This window comes from Vidua chalybeata, chromosome 6 (genome assembly GCF_026979565.1).
Source record: "Vidua chalybeata isolate OUT-0048 chromosome 6, bVidCha1 merged haplotype, whole genome shotgun sequence".
NCBI lineage: Eukaryota > Metazoa > Chordata > Aves > Passeriformes > Viduidae > Vidua > Vidua chalybeata.
In genome coordinates this window covers 46,969,077-46,996,807 of record NC_071535.1, presented here as the reverse complement: position 1 = coordinate 46,996,807, position 27,731 = coordinate 46,969,077, and the positions used below count along the sequence as shown (strand labels likewise).

General features: G+C 38.6%; 1 protein-coding gene across 2 annotated transcripts in view; it reads left to right on the top strand.

Moving 5' to 3' along the window:
• Positions 1–27,731, top strand: part of MOB2 (MOB kinase activator 2) — a 110,123-nt gene that overhangs the window by 45,628 nt on the left and 36,764 nt on the right. The window contains exon 1 of one of the 2 annotated variants that reach the window (XM_053945572.1): positions 9,712–9,783. The exons of the other annotated variant lie outside the window; for it this stretch is intronic. Coding sequence (XP_053801547.1) covers positions 9,746–9,783 — 38 coding nt within the window. The 5' untranslated portion in view covers positions 9,712–9,745. Of the gene's footprint in view, positions 1–9,711; positions 9,784–27,731 lie in introns of those variants that run through there. 2 annotated transcript variants of the gene reach the window in all.

Genomic DNA, 27,731 nt, shown 5'->3' with positions numbered 1-27,731 from the left:
GCATGTAAGGAGAATCACCCTTCTCAATCTGCTCTACAGGCTCTCTTTTGCCCATCTGATGGGAATAAAAACATCAAGTGGGTTTAATGATTGACTTCGACATTAATTCTCCTGGATCATGAATGCAAACTAGCCACTATGTGACTGTGACCCCAAACAGCAAGCTTTAAACACTCAAAATTTATCTAAAATCCCCGGTGTAATAAGAATTCTATTTTATGTGTAGAGAAGGAATGGCTCAAGCAGGTTCCCAACCTCCTCTTGAAAATAAGGTCCCAGCCTCTGTGACTGTCATGTCTGTGTTTCACCCACTGCAGGTAATGAAGCTGTGTTCTGATGAAAACAGATGGGTAGATACAACTAGAAATGTTAAAACAGATCTCTCTACTCTAAGAATTGCTTTTAAATCTTGGAAGAAGTAAAAATGGAATCTGTAAAGAAGGGAAGCGTAACAAGAGTGCAGTCTTAATTAGTAGGTGGAAGAGATTTTTTGTGGGGAGTGGGCTATGAGATGTGTATCCTTAGTCGTGCTTGAAGGAAAAAAATGAATTTGATCATTATATTAGCATGTGGGCATAAACTTCCAGGAACCTTTCATACGAAAGGATGTTAAAAACTGAAAAAACATGGTGGCTTTCAGGCAACTCTAGCCTGTCATATGAACTTTTTTTTTCTTAATTAATTTGGCATCTAGTTTTTAAAATTTCAACTGAGTCATTCTTTGGTTTTCAGCCAAAACTGGTTCTCATCCAACTTGGGTCTTCAAGATTACTTGCTCCTCTTAAGTTATCCTTCATGTAGGTAAAATGGCACAGTAAAAGGGTAAGAATTCCACTGGCATCTTGGAAATTCTGCTTTTAATGTTAAATTACTCCATCTTTTGCCAAGAGGAAGATGTTTCATTCCCAAGATAGGACTGTTTGCTTTGTTCTCCCTGATCATCTGTTGCTACTGAAGAAGTATATTGCCAGGTCTCTGAAGGTGTTTAAGGTCAGCTCTTTAGGCTGAATGCTTTTATGATATAACACTGCATACGGGGAAGGGATGCATTATGTAAGTGAGGAGTTAGGGATTGCCTTGCATTGTAGGTTTTCCCATTGTAAACTCGAGGGACTACATGTCACTGGAAGTCTGTAAAAGCAGAAGTGTGCCTAAGCAGCAGTTGTGCAAAGTTTGGACGAAATTTAGTGGAGGGTGTACAATTTTTAATTGTATTTTTTTTTTTCACTTGAGAATTGTAGTATATTAAATAAGAATCTTTGAGGCTTTGTCTACCATATTGCCTTGAGAGCTGAGTTCCACATTCAGGAAGAATGTTTCAAGAAGGTCTGTGTGTGCCCACAGATGAGAGGATGAAGGGCAGTTACTGGGAGCTCAAATGCAGCTTCTCTCATGTAAGAGGTATTTTGGAAGGTAGGAGGCCTAGGCACTGAGGTTTGAATAGAGAGCTGAAGATTTCTGAATTACGTTCTTCTTTCATTTGATGTTTGGCTTTGCATTAGTCACTTCATGCCACTAAATCCTAGACTCGGTATTTTGACTTCCCAAGTGTTTCCCAAAGTGTTGTTATTGCTGCTTTACACTTTGGGAACAGAGATACCAAAGTGGAAGATGCCAACTGACAGATGTAGCAAATTTTTCATTCCTGGCCTTAAATTGTTTAAGTATCAAGGAGTATCTTATAGCCAGCAGCTCTCTGATCTTGACAGTGCAGTAGAGTTTTACTTCCCATTCACTGCTGTGCCTGAGCAAATACAATGAAAAGGCAGCGTGTGGATGGTGCCCTGTGTTGTCTTATCCTCCGTAATGGGGAAGACAGAAACAGCACTGACTTTCTGATTCTGTTTCCAAGTAGTTTCCTTTTATCTGCTTCACTTTATAGCCATTTCCTCCTGGGTTTTTTTTCTGTAATGACTCTAACAATCACCAACACAGGTTGCAGGGATTGAGGGCTTTTTTCCAGAGTGCTGTTAAAATTTCCAAAAGTGCTATGTAAATGTTAGTTAATGTTCTGATGCTCTCAGATATGAGGTCCAGACTCTGACTGGGGTGAAGTATTCTTGCCTTTCTTTGAAGGATGCATGACTGGGCTTATGCCTGGGATTTGTCTACAAAGATTTTTGTTGAACATTTAGGATCTAGCAAAAATGTGAATAACAGCAGCCAAAGTCAAATTTGGTAAGGGCTTTGCTGTAGATGTTGGTGAACCCAATGGGAAGAATGATGATGTCTAACTCTATTTCAGAAGGCTGAATGATTTCTTTATTATAATTATGTTATAATACATTAATATACTATATAAAAGAGGATAGTAAATACTAGATGTTACTTTCTCTAACTATCATATCTCACTAACTCACAACTCGTGACCCTGTTCGCTAGAGTCTAGACACAGGTGGATCTGATTGGCCATCAGGCCCAAACAATCCACCATGGTCCAACCAAGCGCCCACTCTGGGTAAGCAATTCTCCAAACACATTCCACAAGAGAAAAACAAGGAGCAGAAATAGAAATTGTTTTCTCTTTCATTTCTCTCTGTGTACCTCAATAAAAAATCCTGAGAGAGAGAGAAATGTGCTTGCCTCAGGGCTTTGTTAGGATCACCTCAAAAAGCCAGTGTTCAAATGATTTACGTGTCTGCCTTTGCCTGACACACAAAGGGTTTTTCACTTAGCACTTCGGAGAAGCTGTTTCATTAAGTCTGTTAATTTCAAGTACAGAAGAATCTGCAAAAATAATATTGTATTTATTTCTTTTGAAACAGTCAATTTACTTCTCTCTGAAGGTAAAGCATAAAGGATGTCTGATAGGTGACTCTACAATTGCAGGATGATATTATTTATGATCAGAATTTATTCCTGATACACTTAAGTTTCCACTTTTGTCCTCTTTTCATATCAGTCAGCAACTGATAGATTAGCTTAAAGCTTCTGATTGTAGTTATTTTCCTGTAATGTATGTGTTGGTTTTACACTTTCTTGTTGCTAATCATTGGTGTCCCACCTGCCGTTCCCACACATCATTCCTTAGGTCAAAGCCAGCCATATTCCATGGGTGCAGAAGTGTTCCTTTGTGAGATTTGTGCTGCATACTGAAGTGCAGAGAGCTCATCACTGTGTGCCTTACCAAGTAAGCATTTTTGCTTACTTTTGCACAGACCCTTCTGAATTAGGAGCTGCAAAAGAACAATTTACTGGCTGCCAGATTTGTCCTCATTTACAGTTGTAAATGTTAAATTCCTTGAATAATTAATTTAATTTATAATACTTGGGAGTAAGCATCTGTATCAGAAGTCTGAATTTGGGACTGAAGTAAATTTCCTTTACTCTGGTGTGAGAGGGGCATGCCAGAGTCCCTTCAGTGTGTCCCTGCAGTAGCAAGGGTGGTAATGGAAGAGATGAATGAATCTCTCAGGATACTAGGGAGGATGTGCAAGACCAAGCTCATAATCAAGTTTAAAAGGAGATTCAGAGTGAAGGCCTAGTACTTTAAATTTGTTTCAAATTTAAAATATTATAGTTACTGAGCACATATTGTATACCTGTTGTACTTGCCTATATATGGCATGTGATCTGTTTTATAAAACTTACATGTGTGTTGTCCAGTCCTGATACCTCTTGTTTTTATTGATTTGTTCTGTATTTGACCAAAATGACAGCCTTTTTTTAGTATTTAAAGAATTCTCCTTCCTTTACTTTCTCAAGGGTTCTCTATTAAAAAAGTTTTACTTGTTGGATATGAGGTTTTTATACTGGAATCTGGGTACTGTTTCATTATTAACAAAACCAATCTAGCTTTCAATTTTTTTAGTTGAAATATTGCTTGTAGCTTTTAGCACCTTAGTGTAAGACCACTTGGCTAAATTAAAAAAAAAAAAAGGAAAGGATAAAAGGAAAGAAGCCAGTTATGCCATAGAAAACTTGACTCTTTTTCTTTCTGCTTGTTTTGTAGGCTTCAGGGATTTCTGTGTGCCTGGTTGTGTTTAATTTTAGCTAAAGTTTCTTTCTCAGAAGTATCTCTCCTGTTCTCCCTCTGTGGTACTTCCACACTTCTCCTGGATTATATCATTAGCTAAATTTTGCAGCAGAGACTTTTATACTGACTGGGACTTATTGGGTGGAGCATGTTGGTAATTCATACAGTTCTTTCCTGTTCTTGAGCTGAAGGGGCAGTGCCTGTTCTAAATTACCTGCTTGCTGCTCTTGCCAAGAACATCAGTCTTCACTTACTATTTTTATGTTACTTTATGAGTCGTCCTTTGAGATGGACAGAGTTTTGGGGGCTGATCTGAATGGGGGTCTTCATGCTCTACAGTCCATTGCCAGAATTCTATAAATACCTGTTGTCCCTGTGCCCATCTTCGTGAATCAGGGCAGCCTTCACCTCCCACTAAAGCATTTCTTTTGCCATAGTAGTTTTGTTAACCCTGTGTAAGGGCCTCTCTCTAACACCAAAGTAATTACTGAATTCTGCCCACCTGCTTCTGGTTTTAAAACCTAAAAAACATTTAAAGTAAATTGAAGAGAATGCACTTGAGTACCATGAAGTCCAGTACCAAACTTCACATTACATTAACTGTTTTGGCTGGCCCTTCCAAAGAGCGATGTCTGTGTTCATTTGCTCCAAACCCATCTCCTAGAAACTGCCCCAAGTGGGGGATCAAAGCAGGCAGTGTGCCAGAGGTTTGTGTTTCACACAGTTTGGCACACACTGAAAGCTTGGTCTTTCCTGTATTAAGCCATGGGCAGATGTCCACTAAGAATGATTGGGCAAAATTTATATAAAGGCCATGTAAAATGGTGTGTGTGTTTTCCTTTCTTTTTTCCCCCTTGTCCTCTATCCTCTTGAGACTTTTTGTGTGGGTGTGTATTTTTTTCTAAATTTATAAACTCTGGCTTTTTCCCTGGTCCAGTAGAAGCCACTCACCCACCCTTTTCCATTTCCAGGCAGATTGCTATTCTGTTATTACAGTTCTGTAACTTTCTCCAACACTGTCCTTCTTTGCTTATTATAAACAGTTTGCAATAACCCTTTCAGTGCTATTGTCATTTTTGCTTTAAATCAGGACTGCCTGTTGTATTCATTATAAAAACCAAACCAAACCAAAAATCTTCTCCTAAAAAGCAGATTAAAGACTTCTCCCCTGTTATGGCTTTCTCTTTGGTTATAGGAAATTTATTACGGCTTTAATTTGTATATTGACCATTGTAGTGTCCCCACACAGGGCTTTCTTCTTTCTTTTCAATACTAACCGAAAATGTCCAGAGTACTAGGATTTCTTTACGAGTTTGGCAAAGACATCTCTTCATTTCTGAAGCTGAGGCAGCACTATCTTCTTATGCCAAATGAATCAGAAGAATTTGGAGGTAACATTTACATCTAGCTATGTCTTAGAGTCAAATTTCCAGTTCTCCTCTTTTACTTTTCTATTCCCTATGAAGCAACAATTGATAGTGATATGTAAGATTTCTGTTCCTCTAATATCAGTGTTTTAATTGAGTCTGAATTATATAAGTATTTAGGTAGAAGTAAAGTGAATCTGGCTGACCCAGATTCACCCAGTTTGGTGCAGTGCTGCAAGTATATAATCGGCCCAGAAAAGCAGCCTTAAATTTGTTTCTTGTAACAGTTCAGTACTTCATTTTTTATCTTGGGAATTAACTTAGACAGTCCTTAAATACAAGTTATTATGCAAGACAGTAGAAAACAAGGTTAAGCATTAAGTTAGTGGGTATTTTCCAGGAGAAAGAGAGTAAATTGTTTCTTCAGTAGTCAAATAGATTTTTCAAAAGAGGACAAACAATGCGCCTGTAAAGTAATAATAAATATACTGTAGAAGAAGAAATATACTGTAGAACTTTTTAACACTTGTGAAAACCTTGGCTCTGGCAAATAGGGTACATATGGGCACTCTGTCTCCTCTCTTTCCTGACCAGATGCAGAGAACTGAGGTTGCTCTTTTTAGATGTAGAAAGATGTTTCATTCATATGCAAAGCTCCCCCTGGATGAATAATTATGCTCTGAGTGTACTGTAAGTCTGTCCAGGTAGTGGAGGACTGGCTTTTCTCTTCTGTACTCAGCCTTTTACTTAACATGTACATTTCCTTACTAAATGGGAATTTATTTAATAGAAATTGAAATAGATCTTTCAATGATGTTTTCAAAGCTCAAAGTAGCTGGGACATGGTTGAAAATGGTAAATCATCCGTGCTAATTTATGTTATCTAAAGTACTGTTCTTTGAGCTAATGTCCAGAATAACTAGGCCAAATAGTGCTGTTGAAATTCCCCTTGGAAGCGGAGCAGTAATTGGATGAATGTTTAGCCTGTGAACAAAAAAATCCATGCTAAAGTTTATGGATTCTGCTTGGGAAAGGGAATAAAAGAGAAGTGGGCTGTACAAATAATTTATTTGTCAGAAGGGATCTTAAAGAGACATAAAGATGTTTTCCCTTCTCCCATGCGCCTTCACCACAGTGAGGATGATTCAGCTTGTGTATGGTCTCTGGAATGTGTACGTGTAGGGAGAGAGGTGAAAAAGGTTTCTTTAGGTGCAGCTAAGTGAAAATACTGTAGGAGATAATGTCTATAGCACATTGCCTCACTGTAGAGTTACCTATTCAGCGAGTTTATCATCTTTATGTTGACTGAAAATAAGAGGCTTTTAAATCTCTGTTAACAAAACACATTTCTCCAGAAGATTTCTCTGAAGCAGGAATTGTTTCTGAAGTGGTTGTGTTGGCAAGGAGGTTAGCTGTGTTCCTGTGGTAAGTTCTTTTGTCCATGATAGCATTTTGGGATCCCAGCATCGATGTGGCTGACTCTGGCATTGATTGGACAGTTTATATTTAGTTGCTGGTTTCCTATAATAGTTTTCAGATGGAGATGTTAAAGAACACATACTCTTTTGCTATTGTAATCCTGGAAGAGCATGGGGGAGTGAAGAAGAAAAAAAGGAATTGATGTCTTTGTGCAGAAGTAGAATTATGAAAAAAAGAGCATCTGCTTTCAGCAGCAGAATTCTGAAATTATTTTTTAAAAAATTAGGTAGTCACTGAAAGCAAAATGCTCAGAAAATTAATGGGTAAATCACTTAAATTCTGTATCCAGAAAGGCACTTAAAAGAAGCTGTGGGGCAGTCACTTTTTTTTAAATTATTATTATTATTACCAAAAAAATTATTCTCCAGTTTAGAATAGTCAATTGCTGTTAAGTAATAGCTATCAGACATCACCTCATGACAGCTCCCATGTTCCATATTGCTGGTGCACCTGCAATGCAAATTAATAGATACCCAAAGAAAACCCAGGGTTATATATGATTCAGTTACACTGTCAGATGTATCTTTTATTTTCAGTAAAACTGCAAACATACCAGAGCCTGGATTTTACTCTGAGCCTGGATTTCAGGTGACTTCTCTAAACATATTCCAAGAAGAGTACTGAGTACAAGTTTTCATTTGAAATGGGTTTGCAGAGCATTTAGAAATTATCTTTACATAGCATTTTTTATTTATTAGCTTTAACTTTATTTTTTTTATTCTCTAAATTATTAGCCAAATAAATCATCCTAATTTACTTTGATAAGCTTCCAGGAATGCGTGTGTGCTTTACTCAGCACTGGTAGGTAGGTAGCTGCCTGCAGGGACCTGACTTTGAGCTGTTCTGTGGCCATAGGGAGTCTTGAGGTACAGTGGGGCCTGACCATAGCAACTGGAATAATTATCCCCTGGTGCCAGCCATCCATAGGTAGGATCTTTGTAAAGCTGAGAAGAACATGAGGTGTCATTCTCTCCCACAATGTATATGATAAAAACAGAGGTCCTGGCCACTCTGTCTTATTTTGAGGAGGAAACTCTAAAGCATGCTCTAGTCTGGTTTGACTTGAGCTAGTTTGTGTCATGGTTACACAGCATGATTTTAATTTTTTTCTACCAGCTAGAACTGGGAGCAAATCATAGAAAGGTAGGGATGACAGACACCTGCAGAAGTCACCTAGTCAGTCCCCAGCTTTGGAGCACAGTCATCTCAAAGGCCTGCAATAGTGCAGACTCTGTAATCTATTCCTGTACTTAAAACCCAAATACACATACCAAGCAAAATAATCCTAGCTTGCTGTGTTTCTTGCTTAATTCAAATGCCTTTGTGATGGACAGAGCAGGAAGAACATTTTGTTTTCTTTCTCTTTACATTCTTGGAAGGTGTTGTCTTGTTTTTCTCCCTCAGTTTTCGCATCTGTAGGACAGATAAGCTTCTTCTAGATGCTCTCTGGACTCCAGCTAATTCTACATCTGCCTTCAACTAGGGTGCCATGGGTTGAGCACAGTGCTCCAGATTAGGCCAGATAGATGCTGAGAATTTCTGTCCTGCAGATGCAGCATGCTTGTGCAAGTCAGTCTCATTGTCTTTTATGAGTAGGACCACATTGATTTCTTCAGCGTATAATTTAGTGTAACTCTTTTTCTCTCAACATTTGTGATCTATAGTCCCTATAGAGGTATTCTTGATTACACCTAACTGTATAATGTGAGGCACCTATGAAGAATTAAAGTAATTCTTTTTTTAAAGCTGGTTTTCTATAACTATTAAACTACTTAAAATAAAAATGCAGCTTGACAAGCATACTGTCTTTAGACATTTGAGCCATTCAAATAAGAAAAATTTTTTACTCAGGCCAGAGTTCTATGGGATTGATTGCTTCTGCTTTTTAGGAAATGAATATTTAATCTTTGTCTAGTGTTTTCCCATTATCCTAAAGCAGTTTTCCCATTATCCTAAAGCAGTTTCACCTGGGCCACAAGTGATAGTCATTTCAACATCCATTGATAAAAATATTTTTCATGTGATTTATAACTTAAGTCGCTATTGATCTGCTCTCAGACAGTAAATGATCAACAGCTACCTGGGGTGATTTTTGCATTGTGTGGTAGACTCAGCAGATATTAAGCTGTGCAGCTGTTTGGTTCACAGCTATTACAGTGAACAGAAAGGGGAGGAAAACAGCCTCATCAGAGACGCTGCAATGCTATGATTTATGCAGGGCAGCATGCTCCGCACTGGACTGCTAGAGGATATTTTTCCCTGCAGCATTCAAGCATGACTTTAGATCTGCCTGTTTTTAACCTACTACAAGGAAAACAAGCCTTTTAACTACTAATAGTATGTGCCTTTCCACATGTGTAATTTCTAACTTGATACTGGGGGGAGGAAAAAAAACCCAAAACAAAAAGGGCTGGGTATTTGTTATCTAGGGCTTCTTGTTTAGTTGCCTTGTACTCTGAGGGAGTGCTTGAGTAACAGTTGCAGCAGGGCTGGTGAGCAGGAGGGAATAGATAGATCTGAAGCTGCTTTCAGGCTATTCAGAAGAAGAGCAGCTCACTGATCAACTACAGCTTTCTACAGAATTTATTCTTGCACGTGCAGGGAGAGCTCTAGGTACTTTATAAAAAACTCCTCTGAGTTTTTGCTGCCTTTCTGTAGTGGGCTCCAAGGTTTTGTGAGAGGTGCTTTGGAGAGATTTTACACCTCCAGACTCCTGTTTGGCTGCAGGCCGTTTCCTCTGGGCTTCCTGCTCAGTGGCTCTGGTGGTGGTTTCGCATTGTTCCCAACTGATGACTCAGAGAAACAGGAAAGAGATTCTCTGGTGAACAAAAAGCGCAACCACCAAACAGGTGCCTGTATTCTGGTGTTGCAGAGGACAAACCACCTAATTCTGGACTTTTTCCTAAGATTCTTATCTGCAAGTATGAGACTCAGGAGGAATGGATCATACACGCTGAACAGGTAAGAAAGAGCCTGCATCCTCTTTTGAAACTTCATCATTAAAACCACGTGAAAACAGAAGCCTTTATTTTCCTCTCTAGTGACCGGGTGCGTGAAACAATGGCCATGTCTTTTGTCTCAAAAAGAACAGAGGATCACAGCATAGGAAATGTGCAGCTTATTCAGCTTTGTTTTCTTCTGCATCTTGTTAGGTTTCCTTTTATAGTGCGTGCATTTAGTGGGGGCAGGTTACAGTTGTCCATATGTTAAAATGAGGTGGATTTGCTCAGTAAAGCCATGAAACATCAGGAACTCTGTGATTCCTGAAGAAGTGCCTGTGGTAACTATTCTAAGTATTTTCCAGCTTTTGGTAGAAAAAAGAGCTAAACTCATTAAATGTGATGCTCCCTGACACAGAATACAAATTACTTTAAATTTCACCAGTATGAAAAATTAGTTTAAGTTTTTACTACTTGAAACTACTACTCTGAGTTACTTTACTAGCTTTGTGGTTTTAAAAATACTGATTTTATTTCTCTCTGATTGCTGTTACGTCTTCTCAGTAACAGAGAATATACCATAACTGCAAAGATGATAATGAACTAAATATTCCTTGTTCAAGGAATTCTATAAAAATTGAAAAGAGAGAATTTTCAGGTGATTGGGTTTTTAAATAATTGTGTTTGATTTTTACTAAAGCAGATCCTTGTGTGTCTTCATATGATGTAAGTTTTATTTCTGAGCACAGCTTAGCTAGTTGAAGAGGACTTGTATTTCCCCTGTGCAGTGGTAACTGTTTGCTTGCAGCTGGCAGGTGACTTGACAAATGAAGAAAGTTGTTAGTCTTGGAGTGTCACTTTACTTAGCTGCCTTTAACCCTCTGTAATGAGTAAGTGCTGCATGGTGCAGCTGCCTTAGTGCTGCACTCCTGAAAAGCCCAGATGTGTTTTGGATGTGCCTCAGAGTACAGGTGTGCAGACTAACCCCACGGTGCCTTAAACTCATGGTCCATGCTGCAGCTGAGTGGCAATCTTTGCACAGGAGAGGCAGATCCCAGCCCAGAGGGAATGGGAATACTTAGGCTATGTGTTCGACTGGACTGCACTGGTTTTTGCGTGCACTGTTTTGCCCAATGCAGCTTAGAAGGATCTTTTGCTTTGCCAAAATATGTTTACATTTGATTTTTAAAAAATCCAAAATTTGATTTGGATTAGGTTTTCTTAATGGCAAAGTAGATGGGTGTTAACATCTTCTGATGCATCCTTAGCATTTTTTATGACTGTAATAAAAATGCCATTATACGACTGCATACAAGATCAAACATAATTAACAAAGTTACTATCTTACAGTGTTTGATTTTAAGCTGATGTATTTGTCCTTCAGTGGGATTGGGTTTGTAGTAGAGAGAGGCTAAGAATATATTCTAATTAACTTGGCTTTTTTGCAGATGTTTGTGACCCTTGAGAGATTATCTTAGAGAGTCAATTAAGAAATTATGCTGAAAATCAAAAGGGTAATGGATATTGCTTATGGTAAAGGAATTTTTGTAGACTTTAGTTACAAGAGGTACAATCTTTCAGTGATTTGAGTTTTATTAAAAATGAATGCATGGTATAGAACTTCAGGGAAATATATTGTGCAAGATCACCCTGTGCATCTGTTCTGCCTTGTTCTAACTTGTGAGATGATGCATAATCTTTTTAAGGAATTTCATTTGTTGTGGCCCAGTGTGTACCTGGCATTACATTTTACAGTAAGCATTTAACTGGTAGTGTTGTATTACAGTGAGTAAAACCAGGGGCACCCAAATGCTTGCATGAAAAAGAAGCTTCAGCTGTGAGTTTGTGGGAGACTTCAATATTATCTGATTCTAACATGCTGATCTCCTTTACTTTATTAAACAACAGATGCTGAGGAGTTGATTTATCTAATTAAAGACATTCCTTTTATGTTTATCTCTTGCCTAGATGGTTTAATAATGCAAGGTAATGGAAAAAGAGCTTCAAGTATGTTTTCCTGTTTAGCCTAAACTTTTGCCATGTCAGCAGAAAAGCTTGTTTTGATCTTCAAGGGTTTTTGTTTGGGACAGCATTTTCCACTTGTCAGGTGGAGAGGCACTCTGTTGTGCAGGTCACTTGAGGAGAGGGGAGCTCCTTGGGGTGGAGTGTTGTAGGGCAGATAGTTACTGTGGGAGTGCCTTTTACAGTGCTGTGCATGAAAACTTTATTATTAAAACAAACAAAAAAAGGAATAAAAAACACACACAAAAAACAACAACAACAAAAACCTAAACAAAAACCCCAAACAAACAAAACCACCAAAACCATCCCCAAAACAAAACAAGAAAAAGGGGGTTGTAAACAAGGACATGTAGCAGAAGTCATCATGATGATAAGTTTTTTTCATTTGGTATGATTTGGTCAGGCTCTGATTGCAGTTGTAAACTCATAAAGGTGGGGAGAGATTGGAAGGGGAGATACTTGAAGATATTTGAAGATACTTGAAGATATTTTTCAACCTAATACCAGCAAAAAGCCTCCCCTGCCTTGCTTTTCTGCTGTTCCATTGCACCTCATTTGACACTAGTGTAAGAACTGTACAAAGATAAACATGAAACACAACTAAAACCCAGAGTTTCACTTAGAAACAGTGATATATAGCTATTCTTTGAGCAGGTTTCACTGGACATGGGCATGTTTGCTCTTGCTTGTTGAAGTGGGTAATTTTTAGGCTTGTGGAGACAGAGGGATCTGGTGCTGAGATTCATCAGTTAGAAGCCCCACTTTATCTTGCTGAGACTGAGGTAGAAATCTTACCTGCCAGCATCTCTTTGACCATGTTGTTAAGTCAGTGTTGCTGTTGTGCACTATCCTGCCGTATGCTGATTGTATTTGTTTGCATTTCAAAGTTTCTTTGTATAAACGATCTTTTTTGAAGGTCATCTTAGCATGGGAGATATTCATTTATTTGCTTGGTGCTGTGTTGTGACACAGTGACACTGAAAAGTGCACTGGCACTGTAATCATTGCAGCATCAATTTTTTTTCTCTTTGCAGTTGCTATTTTTTCTTTTGTCTTCTCTTGTCCCTTTACCATCTGGAATTAGTGATACTCTGTATAAGTTTTTTGCAGGCTGTTAGGGTGTCAAATAACAAATATTGTTTACTACACATCTATTTCCCCTTTTTCTCCTAATGGCTTGAGTTTAAGGAAGGGTATAAATCCAAGCGTGCATTTCACAAGATACGATCTCAAAACAGCTTGAACTTTGGTCAAACTTCCTGTGTCTTTTAGATCATAATGTACAGGCCTATGCATTCCTATAACCTTCACAGTGGTGGAGACAGAGCTGTGTCCTCCTGGTGTCCCTGCACAAAGGCCATGCCCTCTACAGGAAGGCTTTGCTGCAGTGCTAAGTAGATTGTCCAGTTGTACAAGTGAACACCTCTGTTGGACAGCTGGCAGTTTGCTGACTTCCCTCCCAATAACATAGGGAATACTGACCAACAGCCTACAAGGTAAAAATTGCACCCACACTGGCCTTTCTGATGTCCCTGGCCAGAAAGCCACGTGATGATTCTCTTCTGCTTGTCATGGTAATTTTGACAAGGCCAAGTGAACCACATTTGGTCTGAAAGTTCAGGTTCAGAAGCTTGTCAACTGATGGCTAATAAAACTGAGCCATAATCTCTGCAACTCCTGCACAGTGGCCATCCCAAACCTATGGTGATGGAACTGAACAGAATGTGCAAGATATTATTTGCTGAAACAAATGTGTAGCACAATTTAAAACGTTTAGATGTTAATTAAATAATTTTTATCTTCTCATCATTGCCCTACCTGACTCTCCACTGCTGAATAACTGCTGTGTGGCATGTTTTCCTGGGACATTAAGTGCCAAAAGAACATATAGCTAGATCATGCATTCAGAAATCTGGTGGGGGTGAAAGCTTTGAAAATGCAGTATTTGCAGTTTAGCACCTCCGTGCCTGTGCTGCTGAGGAGCGCTTGCTCGATTTTTCTCAAAAAAAATGTGTTTGACTTGTGATGTTGTTTCAACAGTGTTACACCTGAGAGTTCAAATAGTTGGACACCTCCCCTCTGCTCAGCAATGCCCTGAGCCCTTGTGAAGAATGTTCTTTGAGTTCTACTCTGCATGAAAGGGAATTTTGTTTTGTGTGTGTGTGGGTTTTTTTGGGTGGTTTTTTTTTTAGGTTCTTTTTCCACATTCATCTCAGGTCTGTGAGTACATGAAGGTGATTATATATTATCACAGTCAGAACTAACCACTGCCTTGAAACAAATTGCAGTTGGATGGGGACAAAATACTTTGGAATATCTTAATGATTAATGGATGCTCGCTGACTGATAAAAAATATTGTTGGCCCTAAGATGTTTCCTCTTTTCCAAGCCACTGCTTTAAACTAATGACTTTTGATTTTGAGCCAAGTCCTGAAATTAAAAAATAATTTGTTTTTCTTGTGTGCTTCCGTCTTGTACTGATGTAAAGCAAGCCAGGGAGAGAAAGTAATATCTTATGTTTGTTTTGCCCAAAAAAAGTAGAAATGGGAAAGAACATAGTAAGGCTACTTCAGAAGGCCTTTTTATTAAGTCTCACTGCAACTGCAGGAAAAAATATCTTTGAAGGATGTGACAAACAGCTCATGAAAGCCTGTTGAAATAGCTCATCTGGCAGACTGAGGTAGTGTGAGCGCCCAAATATCTTATCTGAGGAGAAGCAGCTGTTTGAACTTCTTTACAGTCCTCCCAAATTACCACATTTTCTGTCATAAAAAAAGGGGAAATCTAAGGGTAGCAGTACAGACTGTTATCCTTGGAAAGCACAGCACAAATATATCAGATTAGGGCCAGAAATGTAGATTATCCACTCCAGGTTTTTTTTAAATTGTGAATCCATTTTTGGAGAGTAGTCTTTAGAATGTTTTATGGTGTCAGAAAATGCAAGCCAAGGTGCAAAATGCCAGCACTCCTGGCTGAGCTCTACCTGGTATCTTAGTACTTTCTGGGTCAGCTATAGCCCTCTCCTCATTTGTAACTTAGTTATGGGTTTACTGGTACGCTTTCTGAAGCTGACAGTGATCTTCATTCATGGACTCAGTTACAAAGCGAGATGGCTTCTTATATATCATAGAAATGCCCTTATTTTGCTGCTTTTTGGAGAAGGAGGGTTGCTGCAGTGTATGCAGGGATGGTGTTTGGATGTAGACATCTAAGGCAGCTCTGACTCCTGGGTGTGTACAGAGGGAGAACAGCCCCTGAGGACAAGGAAAATGTGGCAAATACTCTCATGCTATAAACAGCAGAAGTTTCCTTTATAAAATACTTTGCTCAAGTCTCCCACTCCACTCCCCTGCATCCCATGTCTGCCATTCCATAACTGCACAGTGACACAGCTGAATGATGGGGACAGGATTCCAGTTTCACACCATTTCCCACACATAGAAAGAGTTTCTGACTGTTTCTGACCCCTGCTGCCCCGCTGTGCTGGGAAGGTTCATTCCTGCAGATTCTGGCTCCTGTGCTCTTCCCTGTGCTCTGCCTGAGGGAGGCCCCATTTGTTTTCCTGTTGGCTCTACTGCAGGAACAGTATGGAGAGGTTATGGAGCCATCAAAAGCTGGAGAAAGAGGGTGATGATGAACACAAGGGTCTTGAAAGCAAACAGCAGGACTGACAGTAGTCTCCCTGTCACCCTGCAGTGACAATAGCTTACTATTTGCAGCAATATCACAACATTTTCGCATTATTTATGCATCCTGGGCACTCCTGCTACTGTCCACCTTAGTTTGAAATACAGTGAAAAATACCAGACCACTTCTAGAATTGTAATTCTGCATCTTTGAGTAAATCTTCACCTTCAGGAATGGTGTTTGTTTTATAGAGGGTTGGGAGGTTGGTGGTTTGGGGTTTTTTTTTTTTTGTTTGTTTGTTTGGTTTTTTTGGGTTGTTTTTTTTTTTTTTGCCTTTTTTTGTGTGGGTTTTTTTTTTGTTAGTTTGGTTTTTTGTGTGGGTTTTTTTTGTTTGTTTTTTTTTTGTTGTTTTTTTTTTTTTTTTTGTGTTTGGTTTTTTTTTGGGTTTTTTTTTTTTTTTTTTTGTGGGTTTTTTTTTTTTTTTTTCCTTTAAACTATTCAAACTATTCAGGCTGAGAAAATTGTAGACGGTAGTTTGTAGAAAGCTGGGGGTTGTTCAGCCTGGAGAAGAGAAGGTTGTGTGGAAAACTCAGAGCAGCTTTCCAGTATGTGAAGAGAGCCTACAGGGAAGCAGGAGAGGGATTCTTTATCAGGAACTGTAGTGACAGAATAAGGAGTAAGTGTTCAAACTGAAAGAGGGGAAATTCTCTGCTGTGAGGGTGGTGAGGCACTGGAACAGATTATGGGGATGTTGTGGATGCCCCATCCCTGGAAGTATTCAAGGTCAGGTTGGATGGGGCTCTCAGGAACCTGGCCTAGTGGAAGGTTCCCTGCCCATTGCAGTGGGGTTGCAACTGGCTGACCTTTAAGATCCCTTCCAACCCAAACCATTCTGTGATTCTATTGCCCTTTATATTCAGCCTAGCTGTGCATGTAGGATTTGTCCTACAACACAAGATTTATGATCTCACATGTGTTTTCTTTGGAATTTTTTTTTGCATGCGTGAGCATTCAAAAGTAGTTTAAGCATTTTTATATTTGCTAACAATGTATGTGTAAAGGCTTAAGCTGCAAGCCTTGTATGGGGAAAGTATTATAAATTTAATGCTTCTAAATAAAAGATTTCATTAGAACTTCCACTGTGAGTCATTGTTGTTACATTAATAGTGTTATTCCCAAATATGGATTTGGAACTGAGCCTTCTTCATGGTGAATGCTGCAGATGACTTACAGAAATTAGTATTTTCATTAAATACCAAATTTTTGGGGGGTGTAACCTCTTTGTCAGCCATTTATACGGCTCACTGGGGCATCTAGTGTAAAATAATTTTATAATGTAGTTCTGAAACTGCAGTATGCTATTCCAGTTGGTACTTTAGTATCATATTAGAAAAGGTTTTGTTTTGATTTTATAATATGAAAAAGTGATTAAGACTCAGGCTGTGGCACAGAAGTATGCTCATTTTGATACATACTCTTAAAACTGGCCTGATCAGTTTGTCTCCCAACTTTTGGAAATATTTAAATCAAAGGACAACTTATAAGAATATATGTTCCTTCTCATAGCTTATCTACATACAGCTAACAGCAACTCTTCATGGATTTTTTATTAGTCTCTACTAGAAGCAAAGATTTAATTCAGAACTCCAGAATGTATTGTTGCAGGTCTCGTGTTTGTGTATTCTTCCCTCCCTCTATTTTTTCTTTCTTTTTTTTACATCCCCCCATACTGTATGTACTTAAAGAGAACGTCTTATCTCTTGATAAAAAACAATGTTGTGATACAAATTCAAGAGAACTGTCATCCTTGCTCTTATACATAATCTCAGGTGGTAGGAAGTGCTCATCTTAGGATTTGAGTATTTACAAAGATGTTCCATTAACAATCTGGGGCCAGAACACAGAACAACTAAACACTTCAGATGGCTAACATTTAAAATATTTTTTGCACCTTCTCTGCCACCTCCCTCTCTCCCTACAAGTAAACTGCTTTCTGGAGTACGTACTGTGGTTAGGGCTTATAATGAAAGTGGTATATCTGCAGGGTAAGAAGTGCCCACTAAAACTAGCCATATAATTTATCTGTTTTACACCAGAACTATTCACAGCCAAATTTATAGCTCATTAGTTAACTGTCAGCTTTTATACCATTTACTGTGAATTGCAGATACAGAAGCTTGATATGCACTGGAGAGCTTATTTCTGCTTCTTCCCCCTAAGATGGTCTGAGGACTAGAGGTTTTTTAATGGGTTGTTGCTGTGAAAGGATAATGAATAACTGTATTAAATGTAACTATTTAAAAAGCATTTTTCAGTGAATTCAGGCTTTCCATTAAAAGAGAATGGGAGCATGCTTTCTTCCCATGCCCACTGTCAAACCATACCTATAAAAATGATGATGTAAATTGAAGTTTCTTTCCTTGTAGCTGTCTTGAGGGGACTCTTGAATACGGTCCCCTTTTAAGCTAAGGAAGACAAAGCAAAACCAAAACCTGGTAATGATTTTTTTAAAGTCTCCAATTCCCAGGGCTGTGTCCTAGCAACAATGCAGCATACACCATCACTTTGCTTAGTGCTGCCAGCTTATCTAAAAGAAAATGGGAGTTTTTACACTTCATCTATGTGGGAAAGAACAACAGTGATGCCACAGGGTGCTAAGGATTAGGAACTTCATGCATTGGCAAGAGGCTCCTGCTGAATGAGGGAGAGCTGCAGCACCACTGCTGCTGACTCTGTGCCTGTTATTGGTTTGGGTGCTTTAGTTCACAGCAATCATGCAGCTACATTACTCAAAGGTGTTGAGCACATTATTTTTCAGACAAGTGTTTGCCTTTGCAGTTGGTTTTAATTATGGATGTATTCAAGATACAGTAACAAGGCATTTTCTCTGGGGCATTTAATACTTTTTTCATTATAATTTGATTTCATGGACACTGTGAGAAGATTTTTGTAATGAGTGATGGCTCACAGAACACTGAAGAGGTATTACACTGACTACATATTTAAATATTTTTATGGGGTTAAGTGCTGTGTTTTGTAATATGCTCAAGACACTGCACTTAGGGTTACTAAATTTTTTTTTTTTCTAAGCTCTAAAAGGCTGTTGAGTCTGACTTTGACAAGCACAAGCTTAGGTACCTGTGTAGGAACTGAAAGAAATCAGGTTTTTTTGCAGGTTCATTTAATTTTTTTACTAAAAAAAAAAAATTCTCAATGGTTGGAATATGACTTCTGAAGAAAAGAGAGGTGGATTCCCATCCAGATTAGCACTGTAATACTGAGCAGTCTGGATGTTAGGTGCTTCCTGCAAAGGTGAGTAACACCTCAAACGTAGTATGTGATGCAATGAGGCTATTTTAGGACTTTTTTTCCTTGGGTAGCTCATAACAAATAGTGTCAAATCAACATCTTGGTGGGTTTTTATTTTTCTGTTACTTATTTTTAATATGTGTTCCTGATGCACATTTGATCAACAAGATCTGTCCTTTCAAACACACAGATTTATTAACAAGTGAGTGACCTTCCTAGAAAACCCACACACATTTCTGTCTTAATGATTTTTTTTCCCTCCCTGAGCTAAAGACAATATTACTACTGATGTATGGTTTCTGAAGTGGAGGTGTAGAACTTTCCTGTGCTCTGGAGAGCTGTATTCTCCACTTGAAACAGCATACTTTGTAAAACATGGATAAAAATGTCTAGCCACTTTATAGGGCTCATAAGAACAAATTAACTTGTACAGTTATTGAAAAAAAAAACATTTATTTATATTTGTTGCATTTATTTGCATATATATTTGTTGCATTGTAAAGGTAAATAGAGTCTGTGCAAGGGTCTCACTCAGGTAAAAAACTCAGGTAAAAATAACTGATTTTTACATTTATGGGTAAGTCTGCATGAAATATAAATATATTTGAAAACAGCAGCACCAGGGTGAGTAAACATTAGTAAGCCCAGCCATCCTGTCGCTTACCTTACAATAATTACTAATCTGCATTTGAAAAACAAATCTTAATGTTGCCAAACTCCACCTTTTTCCTGCCCAGTCTGTATGTGAGAGAGTCTTTATAAGAATGTGTTTCCTGTTTCCCAGACAAGGGAGGGGGGAAATGTTTTCTCCCTGTTCTGAAAAACAAAAGCCAGGCAGTGACTGGTGACCACGGCAGCTGGCAGCCTCCCGAGAGCCCCTTGGCTGGTCCCTGGGGAAACAGCCCCTTCTTCCACTGCCCATCCCATCAGGATCTACTTGCACATTTGTATCAGGCAGAAACCAGCTAAGAGGTGACAGAAAGAGCTGGATGTGTGGTTTTATTAGGCCACTTCAACCCAGGCTTTGAAATGTAGAAAAATTTTCATTATTTTCCCCCTTTTCTTCCAGGCTCTTTTTCCAAATCCCTTGTTTTCAGTTTTATGGATTAATTTTTGTCACAGGCTATTTAGCTTGAGGGTAAGTTTTACAAGGAACAGTGGCAGAGCAGGAACATGTACCTAAGCCATATACAAAGTAGCTGCAGCCTTCTCCAACTGCAATGCTAATAAATTTGTAAGGACAGTAAAAATGTACAGGATAGCAACAGAATGATTTTTCTTTCGGAGAAGACTTGGAGGGATATCAGTTATGTTTCTCCAAAACCAAGTCAATTAGTTTAGATTTTAACAGCTATGCCATTTCTGTCCCATATTCTGTGAACAAGAGTAGCTTCAGCCTTTTCCCACCTTAAATTTTGAACATTATTCCTATTTCAGCATTCCAGTTTAAGATAGTACAAATTGAGGCTGCTGTGCTTTAGTCAAATCTACTGCTACGGTGTTTACAAAAATAAATTTTACTTTCATGGAGCCAATTTCATCCAAGTTAAGAGTTCACATCTCTTCTTGATGCTCTTCTTTGAAGTAAAAAAACCCATAATTTTGCTCTCTGGTGGAGAATTGTGCAGTCAGTAATGCAGTATGTGATCAACAGATGGAGTCACAATGGTCAGATAAGGGGCAAATAATAGTGTGTCACTGTGTATTAGAGAAGTCCTATGAATGAGCTCTCCTAAAAATGGTTCAAGAAAAGTAAGGGTTTGGGTTTTTCAGAATGTGGTCTTGGAATCATCAGTTCCCATTTAAAACCAGTGAGAGACTCTAAATCAGAAATACAATTTAATGGGAAAAGGGGAAAAAAAGGACAAAAATACATGCAATGATACAAAAGGAAGACCACTGACAAAGTCAGAATACAACCTGACACCCCTTTTGCCAGCGTGCTGGTAGCAGTCCAAATTGGAGTGGCTGCAGTCCTCTTGGAGTGGCAGATGTGGTTGCTGTGTCTTCTCAGAAACCTATGGAAAGGCTGCCTTTCTGTCTAGAAATCCCTGGATTTATCCAGGTGGGAATGCCTAGCTTCTCCCCCTGGGCAGAGCATCTCACAATGGGCTGATGTTATTCTGAGTCACGAGGTGTGTCCTTAATCACCTGTTAAACAGAACTGGCTCCTGGAGAGTGTTATATCTGAGTCATGTGGCATGACATTGATGGGCCTATTAGCAGAAGATAAGGAAAACAATCCAGATGCAACTGCTACTCGGATGGTAATAGGAAACATCTTGGTGCTCAGACTTGGAGAGTTTTCAACTTTGCTACCATGGCACTCTGAATAGGAAATAAAAAGTATGAATTTCCACTTCTGTATGCACAGAATAGTTTATCAGTAGTAAATATCATAGTAAATCTGATAAATATAAATAATAAATCTGTTCTATAGCATGAATAAGTATAATGAAGAGGCAGTTTGTGTTACAAACTATGTTATAATACAGGTTAAATATTTTTATTGTCATGTTCTTATAAACTAATTATAATTTGTCTGCTCCCCTCCAAGTGCATACTGGGATATGGCAATACAATTTCAAAACAGACAGCTAGCTCTCTGAGGATTAAAAAATACTTACAAAGTGTTTCAGACCGTGCTTCATCTCATATGTAGGAATGTAATTCCCTAGTTGTCCCAAATACATTCTTCAGATTTTTATACCTTTCAAGTTTCAGACTTAATGCTCAGGCTTGATTTTCTTTGTTTTTACTGCTTAGAGTGATCCTTCAAAGGGTGATCAGAAAACTGCAAGACTGTGAGGAGATTATTGGTTTTTTGGTAATCATCAACCATGGTGAGCCACAACCGCCGTGTTTTCTCATTGTTCTCTTGACACATGAGTGTGCCTGAACAGCTCTGCTTGGATTGCACCTCTCCATTCTCAAGTCCCAGCCTTCTATTTCTCCAAGTGTTTTCCTGTGTTCTGGAGCACTTCTGACTTCCTCCAACAGCAGTACTTAACACTATGTCCTGGCACCTTGGGCCAGTGGTAGATATGTGTGGTTTTGCTCTGTGTATGGTCTTATCACTCTCTTTTATGGGAACTGATGTGGTTGCCCACACTGGGCACTACATCTTTGCAAAATTCTTTGCAAGGATTTCACTCAATTTCACTCCTAGGTCTTAAGGCATGAGAATGTGAATCGGGTTTTATTTCTCTGTATCCATTCTGCCAATTTTTGAACAGCATTGCAGCTCTTGGATTATTTAATATTTGTATGTGTACAGAGCAGTTGTTTGTTGCCTTCATGGAAATGCAAGGCTGTTTGTGAAGTGTTACACAAGTAGAACAAATGCCGAGCTGCTGAGCTGTTTCTCACTGCCAGTCTGTTTCTCTTAAGCAACAATCTGCTAACAGAAGTTGTTGTACAAAAGCACATGTCTACAGTACAGGAGGAAAACCTGGCTTCCTTTGTTGCATGGGGAGAGAGCACGGGCTTTTTCAAGTTTTGCTGGAAACGGATGGTCTGGAATTAGAAATGAGGCAGTAAATGAAGCCCTGGAGAGGGTAAACTGCAGCTTTCACTTTTAGTAGAGGTGTAACATGTTGAAGTTTGGAAATGTCTGCGAGCTCTGACTTGCATAAACCTTGGGTTTCTCATCCATCAAGTACCTCAATGATCCGGAGTGTGTTTATGGGGAGGGGGAGGGTGAGGGTGGGTCATGTTTTTCAGCAAGTTCAGATGTGGTTGGTTATCTTTCCTGAGTTCTATATCTTAAAGTAGCATTTTTTAAAGTGAGACAAGGGACAATATTGAAGGAATCAGGGGGCACGACTTACTTGGGTCTCTCACTGCTGCTTTCTGAGTATGTTCCTCGTATGGGATGGGAGAAGGCATTTTCCCTTTCTGACTGTAAGAAAGGAAGAATAAGGAAGGAAGTAAAGTGGAGCTGAGTGGCTTTCCACGCTAATGGTCACATTAGCAGATGATAAGACACAACTCATTCCAGTTTTAGGCTGTATCATGTTCTCAACACGGTCCCTTGGGTCAGATAATTTGGCTCGAATCAAGAACTGCTCTTTGCTCAAGGGTGTTCAAGGATTACAGAGGAAGCAGCACAGTGATAATTTTATATGGAAGGAGGATATAATATTTTTGCTGTGTGCTCTCCATTTATTTCTTACAACCTAATTTTGAATGATTGTGCTGTGATTTCCATCTCTATGGTTGTGGGTGACAAAGGGGAAAAAAAAGAGATTACAAGAAGAACAATATTTTCTTTTCTGCTTGAGGTTTTTAATCAAAGGTAGCATAACCCATATGGAATGAAATTATTCTAATTGTTACTAAGCTGATTAAATATTTATAAAACAGGAGTTACATTTATAACTCTTCTCTCTGGATAATGTAAATAAATTGATGATATAATAGCTTTTTCTTTCCTTGATGAAATAATGAGAAGTAGCATACTTTCTGTTGACTTGAGATGCGAATAATCTCTGAACTTCTAAATATTAGAAACATAAAACATTTAAAACTTTCAAGAGGTTATTTAATTTTTTGGGGAATGGAGAGCCAGATGAAATTTTGTGTGCTTGTTCATCCCTATTAAGATTTTAGGAGAGCTCCAGATCTTTTGAGCAGTTATGCTTTCACTGTTTTGAGTAGGCACTTCAATACCTTCTAAATTAGAAAGGTGGAAAAGACCTGCAGTATTTAAAGACTGGGAAAAAAGCTTTCTAATAATGAGGCATAAGGAGATTTTTAAAAAATTACTCAGAAGATCAAGAGGTAAAGATAATATCTAACTGATGAAGTTTAAAGAAAGGGAGAAGAAAGCTGTAACAGAGAAAGGATGGCAATCATAATTGGAAATATGGATGTTAAAAGAAGGAGGTTTTAAATATTCAAAGGACATGTGGCTTAACAGTGGTTGTGATCAGCCATTGAAACAAATTACTGCAAAAATAACTGATTTTTTTCTTCCTTGTCAAATATAAAAGTTGAAACCAGATGCCTTTCTGGGAGGTATGTTTTAGGCTAATGAAGCTTTGAAGTTTTAGGCTAATGAAGCTTTGGGAGGCAGACAAGAACTGAAGGCTGGTTCTGACCCCAGAACCATTCTGGTCACTGTGGTGTGCTGGCATGAAGTGTACCCGAGCATCCCCGGGTGTGGGAGCTCAGTGTGGCCTGGACCTGATTGCCCAAAGGCCCCTGGAAAGAACCTCTGGACATGGGGCAGCCACCCTGCCTTGGCTGCCGTCTTCTGTGGGCTCCTGAGCAGCAGGTAGGCAGCTGAATCATCCCCTGCACGTGCAGTACCTTTGATTTGTGCAATCCCAGTAAATCAGGCTTTTCAGGGAAGCACTGGGTGGGTTCTGTGGTGTAGGAGCCTGGCATGCCACTGGAGGAAACGTGTGAATCACTGGGTGGAAAAGTTGGGCGTTACCCGTTTAAGTCTTGTCACCGCTCCAAATGTCTTCTGGCATTGTTGGTTGGGGTATGAAGAAGGTTTTTGAGAGTACACCTGCACTGGAACAAAGTCAAGTGTACTTATTGGCAAAATGTGTTTTTTTTACCAGTGTAGCTTGTCTTACTTGGACAGCTCAGAGGCATGGGTGAGAGGTGATTTTAAAATGTGTGCAGTGCACAGGTTTCCTCAGAAGTGCTGTGTCTGCAGTAGCAGCTCTTTGCTATTTTGCTGTATTGATGTAGGCAAAATACTCTCTTCAATCAAAAAAATGTGTATTTTCATTGTGAAATAATTAGAATATGTAAGCTGTAAAAACCATAGTGGGGACACAACTTTTGATTTTATCTACAAGGTTAAAACAGTTCAACTCAACCACATGAAGGGGCATGCAATGCTGACTATACCTGACAGATCTTGTCTCTGTATGAATTTTAAGCTAAGTCCTGCACATTTTGTCTTTTCTTGAAAACTGCTGTCCCCCAGCAAACCATTATTGGTGAAGACAAAGCAGTAGCCATGTGAGGTGAAAGATCAGAGGAGTTGTACATTACCTGCTTGTTGCTACCAGCTGAATCCATGCTACATCATTCCCTTTCCAACTGGCTGTTTAAAAGATAAAATTTTGTCTGAGGAGGCTTGTTTTCCAAAGGACTCTCTGAGTCCTTGCACAGTGAAGCATAGTTATTCATCCCTTTTCTTTGGGGTGGGAAGTAAACATCTTCTTTAACACTAGACCGTTCCTGCCCTAGACCTTCCCTCTTCCATCAGGCACACCAAAAGGATCTGATGGGCTGTGGAGAGGCCTGGGGTTACAGGGCACTGGGTGTCTGTCCGTGCCTGGGTTGGCAACAGGATGTGACTTCTCAGTGGTATGACTTCTGTCTGTTCTATGTTTTGATATGCACCCACATTGTGATGGATATGAATACTGACTTCAGCTAGGTATGTTTTTATCATTTTCATTATGAATTTGTTCATAGGAAAAGACAAGAAACAAAATCCCTCATACATGAATCACCATACAAGCACTATAGCTCTGGTTAAGTTCCAAATACACATTAACAACTTGCATATGCAAGCAAAGCCTAATTTGTGGAATAAAATATTTTACTACATTCAGAAACAGCAGTAGCAATGTTTTGAATGTTGTGTCATTAAAAGCAACAAGTATATTGTATTACGATAAAGTAGTTATTTTCACAAATTTCATTGACCATTTGTTCTTTCTATAAAAATGGAACGTGTGTTGGGAAGAAAATAAGGGATTTATTTTACCTTGTAGAGTAGTTAGAATACCATGCCCTTTTTGTTTTAACACTAAGCCTGTAGGGGAACATTTGGGAGCAGAATATATTCTGTATTTTAGTACCCTTCAGGCCAAGAAATGAAAAACTGAATTCTGACATATAATCAATCAGATGCTTGAATATGGACTCAGTATACCAGTGTTAGCTTTTGAACTCCTTAATTCTTAGCTGTTGTGTCTCTTCTTTTAACGTGACTTGCTCAGGTGTGGTTACCCTAAACTGGCTGACTCTTTGTCAGAGATATGTCTAGAATTAAAATTCTATAAGGCTGCATCTGTTCAGAGGAATTTTGCATGGTTCATACTTCTGGTCAACATTGGAGGAGCTTGTGAAATTCTGATGATATTTTCAATAACTGGCTATGTTTTAGTTTTGCTGCTTCTGGTTAGTGTGTGCGATCCTGTTAATACATTCTATTTATGCTTTTGTCAGCTGTGCACACATTCATTTTAACAAAACATCAGGAGAATCCTTGACACTCTTCTTCTGTTCAATACACATCTATAAGTTAATTCTTTTACTGAAATTTTAAGAATTTTTTTTAATCAGCATGCCAGTACAGAAAGTTTAGGCAACTGTGGTAAAGACAAGGGAAGAATAACAATGAAGAAAACTGAAGGAGAAAATTTAATACCTGCTTCATAACATTAATAAAAATAAAGCTACTGTAATGAAAAATAGCTGCTCCTTTACTAAAGACAATGAAAAGATTGATGGTGCTGCCCAAGACCGGGTGTGTATGTGTTTATGTATTATGGGGAAAATTTTCTAACAAACTAAGAATAGTGGTTACATGTTTGCCCTCTTGGTAGTATTCTAGTCATGATGCAATTCTCAGCAAAATGCACTATAATTATACAGCGAAGTTGCTATTTGCATAGTAGAACAGTGTGTATTTTCCCCAGTTTCAAACAATTTTTAGAACAGAACATTGAAAGGGAAAGGTTCACTTACTGTGTGTTGGAGCACATTTCCTTGATGCACGTAATGTTCCTTCAAAGTGTAGAAGTAGCTCAAGATGCAGGGTGAATACATCTCCTAGTGTTTGCTTTCCCCTCCCCAGTGAGAAGCCTAGAAAAATGTGAAAATACTTTTAAGTACTGTGTTATCACTGAATTTAGGTATAATTTATATACATATATATATCCCTTACCTGCCTGTACATCCTTGCAGTAACACTGCAGCTTCCGTGCCTCTTCCCAGTCATGAAGCAATTTTCATCAAGTATTTGCAAAAGATGTCTTTGCTATGTTCACAGTAATGGAATTTCTCAGTAGCTAAGTAGGAATTACAGTAGTTTGACATAATTACCCATTGATCCTGTAGTCTCAGTACATACTGATATTGACAAAGTCCTGAAAGCAAGTAGTTTAGGAAAAGTATGCAAAGCAAGAAATGCAAAATGTAGATTATAGTAATTTCTTTGATTATGGCTATGGAAGGGGGGAAGAGACTTGGCAAAGTTCATACAGAATAGTATTGGTAGACACAGTAGTATCCTTTCCTCAGTTTCTTCCAGTACCTTAAGTGTGACTTTTCTTTTGTCTGAGAGCAGGCAAGGCTAATTTTCTTACTGCATTACTTAAACATGACAAATGGCAATCTTGTCTAACCAGAACAGCAAAGCTTTTCTGTCAGCCAGTGCTTTTGTTTCCTAGTAAATAAACATCCATTCAAGTGTTGTAATGGACTATGGGGGAAAAGGTGTAAATGTAACCATTGAACAAATTCTAGTCAAAATGGAAATTTAAAGCAGGACAGCATCAGAAAAGCTATACACCAGTGTTGCTCAATGACAGACTTGTGTTTAATGGTGTTAATTTAAACCCACATCTCTCCATGATTGGCTTAAAGTCAGGGCTATTCCACTGTATATTCTAACTTGTTCCTTAATCAGATGATAGTTGGGTTAATTTCCTTACTTTATGGTGTTTCAGCAGTGCCTGTCACAGTAATACTTGTTATGTAGACTGATAATCTAGCTGAAGTTTGGAAGACAATTCTGTTATAAGTAGACCCTTTCATGACCTCTGTAGGCTTCCAGGAGGTTTTTTTTTTTATAATAGCTCTCAAATATTCTGAGCCTAAAATGGAATCTTGTGATGGTTTGAGATAATTCAAGTACTTATCTTTTGTATTATCTATGTATAAAGAAGTGATGTTTTCCATAAATTTCCTCGAAAAAATATGTATGGTAGCCTTAACCTTATATTGTATTATTCTGCCACTCTTTGTTCAAAT